The 10,000-nt window shown below is 48.8% G+C and overlaps 3 protein-coding genes across 3 annotated transcripts in view; all 3 read left to right on the top strand.

Annotated features, from left to right (window-relative positions):
- The window catches only part of LOC113823031 (alpha-(1,6)-fucosyltransferase), a 9,965-nt gene extending 4,761 nt beyond the window's left edge, over positions 1-5,204 (top strand). The window contains exons 2-6 of the mRNA XM_070119393.1: positions 1-146; positions 1,900-2,079; positions 2,344-2,494; positions 3,800-3,939; positions 4,703-5,204. The exon at positions 1-146 is cut by the window's left edge and continues 98 nt beyond it. Coding sequence (XP_069975494.1) covers positions 1-146; positions 1,900-2,079; positions 2,344-2,494; positions 3,800-3,939; positions 4,703-4,919 — 834 coding nt within the window. The 3' untranslated portion in view covers positions 4,920-5,204. The remainder of the gene's footprint in view (positions 147-1,899; positions 2,080-2,343; positions 2,495-3,799; positions 3,940-4,702) is intronic.
- Positions 5,205-6,076: 872 nt separating this feature from the next.
- On the top strand, positions 6,077-6,643 carry LOC113823029 (E3 ubiquitin-protein ligase RNF12-B-like). The gene has a single exon (XM_027375625.2). It carries the CDS (start codon positions 6,077-6,079, stop codon positions 6,641-6,643), a length of 567 nt encoding a protein of 188 aa, XP_027231426.2.
- Positions 6,644-8,512: 1,869 nt separating this feature from the next.
- LOC138860886 (E3 ubiquitin-protein ligase RNF12-B-like) lies at positions 8,513-9,358 on the top strand. Its single transcript, XM_070119392.1, has 2 exons — positions 8,513-8,821; positions 8,954-9,358. The coding sequence occupies exons 1-2, from the start codon at positions 8,513-8,515 to the stop codon at positions 9,356-9,358; spliced, it is 714 nt and encodes a 237-aa protein (XP_069975493.1).
- The last annotated feature ends 642 nt before the right edge of the window (positions 9,359-10,000 follow it).

Here is a 10,000-nt window from a genome sequence, read left to right as displayed (position 1 = left end):
GGCCAGCGCCTCGTCAAGGTCCACGGCGACCCCTTCGCCTGGTGGTTGGGACAGTTCTTCAAGTACGCGATGAGGATGACCGAAGGATTCCAGGAGTACGTCGAGAAGCTAGGGGCTCGTCTGGGCTTCGAGAGTCCTATTGTGGGGTAGGTGGGTTCTCCTTTTTTCTTTATTTCTTCCTCTAATATTGCCAATGGTACATCGTTATCGAGAGCCTAGGATTTACTGTTGCTGTTACAGTGGCGAATACCGTGAGGATAGCGATTATTTTCGTTCTTGCCTTTCTCTTTACTGTCATTACTCTCATTATCACTGATAGTGTTATGGCTGTCAAATGTATTCCAGTCAATGATATAATGGTCATTATTTTTATTATTAATAATATTATTACTACTGTTATTATTATTAACGCTCTCATTCTTCTTATTATTATTACTATTATCATCATTGAATGAAATATCTATGTACATACACACATATATATAACATATATATACTACATACATATACATATATATATATATATATATATATATATATATATATATATATATATATATATATATATATATATACATATATGTGTGTGTGCTTATATATATATATGTGTGTGTGTGTGTGTGTGTGTGTGTGTGTGTGTGTGTGTGTGTGTGTGTGTGTGTGTGTGTGTGTGTGTGTGTGTGTGTGTGCTTATATATATATATATATATATATATATATATATATATATATATATATATATATATATATATGTGTGTGTGTGTGTGTGTGTGTGTGTGTGTGTGTGTGTGTGTGTGTGTGTGTGTGTGTGTGCGCGTGTGTGTGTGTGCTTATATATATATATATATATATATATATATATATATATATATATATATATATATATATATATATATATATTGGTGCCTGTGGTGGTCGTGGCTCTGTTGTGGGGGCCTGAGTTGGGGGTGGCATGGGCCTATGGGCCGAGGCCTCTGCAGTTTGCGATGGTATTGTGGGGCTTTCTCTACCTCGCCAGGTTACATCACGTTTTGAATTCCCTAGGAATCAAGGTCAGGAAGGCTGTTCCATGTTAGGGTCATTTTAGGACGACCGGGTCACCTCCTTATTTTCAATCCTTTTTACGAAGGGGCAACAGGTGAGCAGCGCCTCACCCAGACGAATACAAAAGTCCTTGAGGTTCTTATGTAGGACCAGGTGACCACAGTAAGGAAAGAGAGTTCCTCACTATACAGTGAGCTGCGGGTCTGAGGAGAGATGCAATGTTCCCATATCACTTTTTTATGGCTGACAAGAAAAACACCGTGAGGAGGCGAGAGCTAGCAAAATCTCTGTAAAACAGAATTGGCAATAAAGTTACTTCCCTGCATGGAATAGATGGGGGAGGGGAGTTCACTTTTTAAGGGGATCGTCTGATCATTTTTCGGCATTTTTCGCCCATCTTGCCGAAATCGAGTTTAATGCATTTTCAAGGAGGTTCAGAGCCTCCAATTCTCCCCTCAAAATTTCAAGGCCCGACCGCTGTTTTTGGGCGGTAGCAGCCCTTTTCGACCAATCAGGGAGCTCGACCAATGAGTCAGCTTGGCCATATGACAGCCAAGGGACATTTGTCATGTATAGATGTTCGTAATAATCAGAATTCTTTGCAGTTTGAGTTTGTTTTCACCTTAAACACTCAATAAACACAGATTAAGGACTTATCTTCACATTACCTTTAAATTAGAAGTAGTAGTTCCATCATTGCCATTATCCTAATTATCATTATCATCGATACACTTCATCCAATTTCTTTTGTCATTATGATCATTGCCAAAGCAGTCTTATCAATATTGATATCATTCTAGCCTTTATGGTAATTTTCCCCGGTCACCATATTTACTATTGGAATTACCCTTGCAGAATACAAGTCAGAAGAACAGACAAGCTGCGTTTAGAGTCAAGATTCATAGGAATTGAAGAGTACATGGAGATCGTGCACGACTTTTTCAACGACCTGGAGGTTCGAGGGACAAACGTGACGACTCGTAGGATCTACCTGGCCACAGACGACCTGAATGTCATCCAGGAAGCGAAGAAGAAGTCAGTGTTTGAGGGCCAGTTTGGGATCTATTGTGTGGACGTATATATTCAAGTTTGCTTATTGTGTTTGAGCATGAAAGAACCGAAAAGTTTCCGTTTATTTATGTGTGTGCAAACCAACAGACACACATACACCGCTTCGTGTTGGGGTATGTGAACGTTGGGCTGAGTATTTCGAGCACTTGTTTCAATTTAGCCTGGATGTTGGCTGTATCGCGACCCTGATCACGATCAGTCTAACGATCTAACCTCCTTTTCCTCCAGATTCCCCAACTATAAGTTTGTATTCAACGAAGACAGCGTAGCGTCAGCCAGCTTGGGACGAAGGGGGAGCGTGGACAACATGAAGTACCTCATGGCCGACATCCTTTTCCTCTCTCGTTCCGACTTCCTCGTCTGTGGCATGTCGTCCAATGTGAGTGTCCTGGGTGATGGTGTTAGTGCTGTTATGCTATGATTATTGTTATTATTATTAATATTATCATACATATATTTTTATATTATTGTAACCAATACCATCATAGTCATATTTAAGTTGTTATCATTACTACATTAAAACTGTTAATTGTTTGAAGTCATAGTTGTCATTATAAATATTTTTATCATTATCAGAAATATCAATTTTGTCGTATTTGTGTTTGTTCTCATCATTATACCCTTACAACTGTAATCGTCATCTTCATTACAACTATCATTATTGCTTTAGATGTTATCATTATCATTGCTGCTCTATTCCTATCATTGACGCATGGCTATCTGGTGAGTAGGCCAAACATGTAGCGAGTCATTGTAAAACCAGAATATTTACATCTGTTGATGAATACATTTGTTATGCCTCCAAATCTGACTAATGTCATTAATCATTCCTCAAAAGATTGTGTCCGAATTCAATGATTTTCATAACTGACCCAAGACTCATTTCCTTGTAAGAATATTACCTAACAGATCCCTACCAAACAAGCAGTATAGCCTCATCCCTGACAAAGCACAGCTACTTAAATTGATGGCATGGAGGGCCTGCTGAAAATTTCACCAATTATTGGTAAGACGAATCCTGCACACCCAGTGTTAATGTTAAAGATTTCAAGGACCAAAATATTATATGACCCAAAGTTAGATATGAGAGCTACAGCGATATGTTTAAAGAAAAATGTCGAAATATTTGGTTTTGCTGGATTACCGCATTAAGCGGTATCAAAGAATGTTCTGGATCCACAGATTATTCTGCTCGGAAAAAAAGAATAAAATCACGAACTTATATTTTAAGCATCCCAATGGTTATATTTGAGTGTGCAGCGGATGTAGCAAAACTGACGCTTTTAAAAAGGGCTATAGTTATCTTTGCATTTTTCACACTGAAGACGGGTAATAAAAGGTTTTGTGTTGAAAAGAGTAGCACAGTGACAACGGAGACTGTCAAAGAAAACCACAGTATAGTAATAATAATTGCCACAATCAGCATTGTATTAGTAATAATGATAATAAAAGTAATAATGATAATTTTCATATTAATTCTGATATGAAGAAGAAAAACAATAGCAATGTGATGACATTGATAATGATAATAATATTAATAATCGTGATAACACTTAAAATTTTAAGAATAGTAACAGCAATATCACGAACAACAATAATGACTACAATAAAATCTATTACCTTATGCCATATCACAACTATCTGCAACCATCCCAAAGTACACTCGACTCTCACCCTCGGCCAGATATGCAGGCTGGCGTACGAGCTCATGCAGACCCTCCACTCGGACGCCACGCGGAAGTTGGTCTCCTTGGATTTACCTTTCTGTATCCACGGCCAGACCGCCCAGGAGGTCGAGGCGAGGTTCCCCCACACGCCTCGAAGGTGGGTCTGTCTGTTGTGCATTTCTCGCTCTATCTACATAGTATATATATATATATATATATATATATATATATATATATATATATATATATATATATATATATATATATATATATGTATGTATGTATGTATGTATGTATGTGTGTGTGTGTGTGTGTGTGTGTGCGTGTGTGTGTGTGTGTGTGTGTGTAAATCTGTAAATATGATGATTATCTACTCATAAATATAAATAAATGAAAAAAATATATTAATATATATATGTACACACACACACACACACACACACACACACACACACACACATATATATATATATATATATATATATATATATATATATATATATATATATATGTACGTATATACATAAATGTATATATGTAAATGTGTGTATATATATATATATATATATATATATATATATATATATATATACAAATGTATATTGCGTATATATGTATAATATATAATATAAATATATAATATAATATATATATATATATATATATATATATATATATATATATATACATATATATACATATACAAGCTATATTTTCTTATTCAAGAAGATGCAAAAAACACGTCATCATATACACCTGCTGACTCACTCCCCTCTCCTCCCTTAAGTTTAAAAAAATAAAAATCAAAAATAAAAAATAAAAAAATTATGATCACAGCCAACACAGAGAGAGCCTTTCACTTCTCATCCAGAAAAGACCCTCACTCTGACCCTCTTTTCCTTCCTTTCTTCCCCTCTCAGCGGCAGAGAGGTCGCGCTCCAGAAAGGCGATCGCGTGGTGAGATCTGTGTATTACTACAGCAAGCATCGCAATTCTCTCGACGGTTTCTGGCACGGAACCAATCGGAGAACGAGAAAGACCGGCTTCTACCCAATTTACAAGACGGTTGAAGTCCAATCGCTCGCTGACACACCATCCTTCGACTGGATTGACAGATCGGAAGATTATTTAGGTTAGGTATACTAAAAAAATAATAATAATAAAGTGTGTAAACTTTAAATGACATTTACCAAGTTTATCTTGAAAGAAAGAAAAAAATCTACAAGGATTGACCTTGTAGAAATATCAATTCGAGGTTTTGGAGTTGGGCTAGTTCTGCTATCTTTGCTATTTTAAGGGTTATCACCTCAACACAATTAACACGTGAAATCGCTATTTTTTCTTCTCTGTAAAACGCTGATAGTGTTACATGGAATTTCTGTTGAAAAAATGTACACACCTATGTATTCTTAAGAAGACTGAACAGATAAATATCTGCCTTCGATAAGTAATATGTTTTATTTACTATTTAGTATAAAAAATATATATGCACAAGCACTTTACTTCTCACATAGACACACATGCAAAAAGAGAGAGCTTTTTTGTGTTTAAAATTTATGGAAAGTCATTAATTGTATGATCTCAAGGAGGAGAACAAAGGGATGTAAATATGAGATGACCTGCCCGCGACGGAGGCCCCGAAGGCCGTCCACGAGCAAATAAGATAATGAAGCATTATGGATAAATTAAATAACTAAAAGCTCCAGAAGGTGGAGGTCCTGGGGGCCGTCCACGAGCCACAGATGGTGGAGACGCCGGAGGCCGTCCACGAGCCACAGGTGGTGGAGGCGCCGGAGGCCGTCCACGAGCAAATGCCATAATGAAGCATTATGAAAAAATTTATAAGTAACTAAGAGCTCCAGATGGTGGAGGCGCCGGAGGCCGTCCATGAGCCACAGATGGTGGAGGCGCCGGAGGCCGTCCATGAGCCACAGATAGTGGAGGCCCTGCGGGCCGACCACGAGCCACAGATGGTGGAGGCGCCGGAGGCCGTCCACGAGCCACAGATGGTGGAGGCCCTGGAGGCCGTCCACGAGCCACAGATGGTGGAAGCGCCGGAGGCCGTCCACGAGCCACAGATGGTGGAGGCGCCGGAGGCCGTCCACGAGCCACAGATGGTGGAGGCGCCGGAGGCCGTCCACGAGCCACAGATGGTGGAGGCGCCGGAGGCCGTCCACGAGCCACAGATGGTGGAGGCGCCGGAGGCCGTCCACGAGCCACAGATGGTGGAGGCCCTGGAGGCCGTCCACGAGCCACAGATGGTGGAGGCGCCGGAGGCCGTCCACGAGCCACAGATGGTGGAGGCCCTGGAGGCCGTCCACGAGCCACAGATGGTGGAGGCGCCGGAGGCCGTCCACGAGCCACAGGTGGTGGAGGCCCTGGAGGCCGTCCACGAGCCACAGATGGTGGAGGCCCTGGAGGCCGTCCACCAGCCACAGATGGTGGAAGCGCCGGAGGCCGTCCACGAGCCACAGATGGTGGAAGCGCCGGAGGCCGTCCACAAGCCACAGATGGTGGAGGCCGTCCACGAGCCACAGATGGTGGAGGCCCTGGAGGTCATCCACGAGCCACAGATGGTGGAGGCCGTCCACGAGCCACAGATGGTGGAGGCCGTCCACGAGCCACAGATGGTGGAGGCCGTCCACGAGCCACAGATGGTGGAGGCCGTCCGCGAGCCACAGATGGTGGAGGCGCCGGAGGCCGTCCACGAGCCACAGATGGTGGAGGCCCTGGAGACTGTCCACGAGCCACAGATGGTGGAGGCCCTTGAGGCCGTCCACGAGCCACAGGTGGTGGAGGCCCTGGAGGCCGTCCACAAGCCACAGGTGGTGGAGGCCCTGGAGGCTGTCCACGAGCCATAGATGGTGGAGGCGCCGGAGGCCGTCCACGAGCCACAGATAGTGGAGGCGCCGTTGTGAGTTCGATCTCAAGAAGGCATTCGAAACGGTGCATCGGGAATCACTCTGGGAGATTCTGAGATTGAGAGATATTCCATCAAGGATTATTGGACTAACAACAAGCCCAGATATTGGTGCTGTAAAGTATGTGTGTGTGTGGGTGGGGGGGTGGGAGGACTGTCGAGCTTCTTTCCTGTTAGTTTAGGAGTGAGGCAAGGCTGTGTCCTTGCACATAAACTTTTCAACATTTATATGGACTGGATACTGGGCAGAGCTACTGTTCAAAGCCATTGTGAAGCAACTCTGGGCAATATCAAAATTACTGACCTTGACTTTGCTAATGATGCTATTCTATCTGAGTCTTTGGAATCCTTAGTGGTGGCTCTCGATGCATTTAGTAAGAAAGCAAAGCCCTTGGGTCTAGAGGTCTCCTGGACCAAAACCAAGATCCAGGACTCTGGGGACAGATGGTGGAAGCGCCGGAGGCCATCCACGAGCCACAGATGGTGGAGGCCCTGGAGGCCGTCCACGAGCCACAGATGGTGGAAGTGCCGGAGGCCGTCCACGACCCACAGATGGTGGAGGCCCTGGAGGCCGTCCACGAGCCACAGATGGTGGAAGCGCCGGAGGCCGTCCACGAGCCACAGATGATGGAGGCCGTCCACGAGCCACAGATGGTGGAAGCGCCGGAGGCCGTCCACGAGCCACAGATGGTGGAGGCGCCGGAGGCATTCCACGAGCCACAGATGTGGAGGCGCCGGAGGCCGTCCACGAGCCACAGATAGTGGGGCGCCGGAGGCATTCCCCGAGCCACAGATAGTGGAGGCGCCGGAGGCCGTCCACGAGCCACAGATAGTGGAGGCCCTGGAGGCCGTCCACGAGCCACAGATAGTGGAGGCGCCGGAGGCCGTCCACGAGCCACAGATGATGGAGGCCCTGGAGGCCGTCCACGAGCCACAGACGGTGGAAGCGCCGGAGGCCGTCCACGAGCCACAGATAGTGGAGGCCCTGGAGGCCGTCCACGAGCCACAGATAGTGGAGGCCCTGGAGGCCGTCAACGAGCCACAGATGGTGGAGGCGCCGGAGGCCGTCCACGAGTCACAGATAGTGGAGGCGCCGGAGGCCGTCCACGAGCCACAGATGGTGGAAGCGCCGGAGGCCATCCACGAGCCACAGATGGTGGAGGCGCCGGAGGCATTCCACGAGCCACAGGCAGTGGAGGCGCCGGAGGCCGTCCACGAGCCACAGATGGTGGAAGCGCCGGAGGCCGTCCACGAGCCACAGATGGTGGAGGCGCCGGAGGCCGTCCACGAGCCACAGATGGTGGAGGCGCCGGAGGCCGTCCACGAGCCACAGATGGTGGAAGCGCCGGAGGCCGTCCACGAGCCACAGATGGTGGAAGCCCTGGAGGCCGTCCACGAGCCACAGATGGTGGAGGCGCCGGAGGCCGTCCACGAGCCACAGATGGTGGAGGCGCCGGAGGCCGTCCACGAGCCACAGATGGTGGAGGCGACGGAGGCCGTCCACGAGCCACAAATGGTGGAGGCCCTGGGGGCCGTCCACGAGCCACAGATGGTGGAGGTCTTGGAGGCCGTCCACGAGCCACAGATGTTGGAGGCCGTCCACGAGCCACAGATGGTGGAGGCCTTGGAGGCCGTCTACGAGCCACAGATGGTGGAGGCGCCGGAGGCCGTCCACGACCCACAGATGGTGGAGGCCATCCACGAGCCACAGATGGTGGAGGCCGTCCAAGAGCCACAGATGGTGGAAGCGCCGGAGGCCGTCCACGAGCCATAGATTGTGGAGGCGCCGAAGGCCGTCCATGAGTCACAGATGGTGGAGGCCCTTGAGGCCGTCCACGAGCCACAGATGGTGGAGGCCCTGGAGGTCGTCCACGAGCCACAGATGGTGGAGGCCCTGGAGGCCGTCCACGAGCCACAGATGGTGGAGGCCCTGGAGGCCGTCCACGAGCCACAGATGGTGGAGGCGCCGGAGGCCGTCCACGAGCCACAGATGGTGGAGGCGCCGGAGGTCGTCCACGAGCCACAGATGGTGGAGGCGCCGGAGGTCGTCCACGAGCCACATATGGTGGAGGCCGTCCACGAGCCACAGATGGTGGAGGCCGTCCACGAGCCACAGATGGTGGAGGCCGTCCACGAGCCACAGATGGTGGAAGCGCCGGAGGCCGTCCACAAGCCACAGATGGTGGAGGAGCCGGAGGCCGTCCACGAGCCACAGATGGTGGAGGCCCTTGAGGCCGTCCACGAGCCACAGATGGTGGAGGCCCTGGAGGCCGTCCACGAGCCACAGATGGTGGAGGCACCGGAGGCCGTCCACAAGCCACAGATGGTGGAGGCGCCGGAGGCCGTCCACGAGCCACAGATGGTGGAGGCGACGGAGGCCGTCCACGAGCCACAAATGGTGGAGGCCCTGGGGGCCGTCCACGAGCCACAGATGGTGGAGGTCTTGGAGGCCGTCCACGAGCCACAGATGTTGGAGGCCGTCCACGAGCCACAGATGGTGGAGGCCTTGGAGGCCGTCTACGAGCCACAGATGGTGGAGGCGCCGGAGGCCGTCCACGACCCACAGATGGTGGAGGCCATCCACGAGCCACAGATGGTGGAGGCCGTCCAAGAGCCACAGATGGTGGAAGCGCCGGAGGCCGTCCACGAGCCATAGATTGTGGAGGCGCCGAAGGCCGTCCATGAGTCACAGATGGTGGAGGCCCTTGAGGCCGTCCACGAGCCACAGATGGTGGAGGCCCTGGAGGTCGTCCACGAGCCACAGATGGTGGAGGCCCTGGAGGCCGTCCACGAGCCACAGATGGTGGAGGCCCTGGAGGCCGTCCACGAGCCACAGATGGTGGAGGCGCCGGAGGCCGTCCACGAGCCACAGATGGTGGAGGCGCCGGAGGTCGTCCACGAGCCACAGATGGTGGAGGCGCCGGAGGTCGTCCACGAGCCACATATGGTGGAGGCCGTCCACGAGCCACAGATGGTGGAGGCCGTCCACGAGCCACAGATGGTGGAGGCCGTCCACGAGCCACAGATGGTGGAAGCGCCGGAGGCCGTCCACAAGCCACAGATGGTGGAGGAGCCGGAGGCCGTCCACGAGCCACAGATGGTGGAGGCCCTTGAGGCCGTCCACGAGCCACAGATGGTGGAGGCCCTGGAGGCCGTCCACGAGCCACAGATGGTGGAGGCGCCGTTGTGAGTTCGATATATATATATATATATATATATATATATATATATATATATATATATATATATATATATATATATATATATTTCTTTTTTTCTTTTTTTTTTTTTCTTTTTT

Source organism: Penaeus vannamei, unplaced genomic scaffold (genome assembly GCF_042767895.1).
Source record: "Penaeus vannamei isolate JL-2024 unplaced genomic scaffold, ASM4276789v1 unanchor135, whole genome shotgun sequence".
NCBI classification, from domain to species: domain Eukaryota; kingdom Metazoa; phylum Arthropoda; class Malacostraca; order Decapoda; family Penaeidae; genus Penaeus; species Penaeus vannamei.
This window is presented reverse-complemented; position numbering and strand designations above follow the sequence as displayed.

Excerpts from the sequence above, each read along its gene's own strand:
- LOC113823029 (XM_027375625.2), top strand. The coding sequence starts at position 6,077 with ATGGTGGAGGCCCTGGAGGCCGTCCACGAGCCACAGATGGTGGAGGCG.
- LOC138860886 (XM_070119392.1), top strand. The coding sequence starts at position 8,513 with ATGGTGGAGGCCCTTGAGGCCGTCCACGAGCCACAGATGGTGGAGGCC. Across the intron at positions 8,822-8,953 it reads CCGTCCACGAGCCACAGATG|ATGGTGGAGGCCCTGGAGGC; the intron begins GTGGAGGCCGTC and ends CACGAGCCACAG.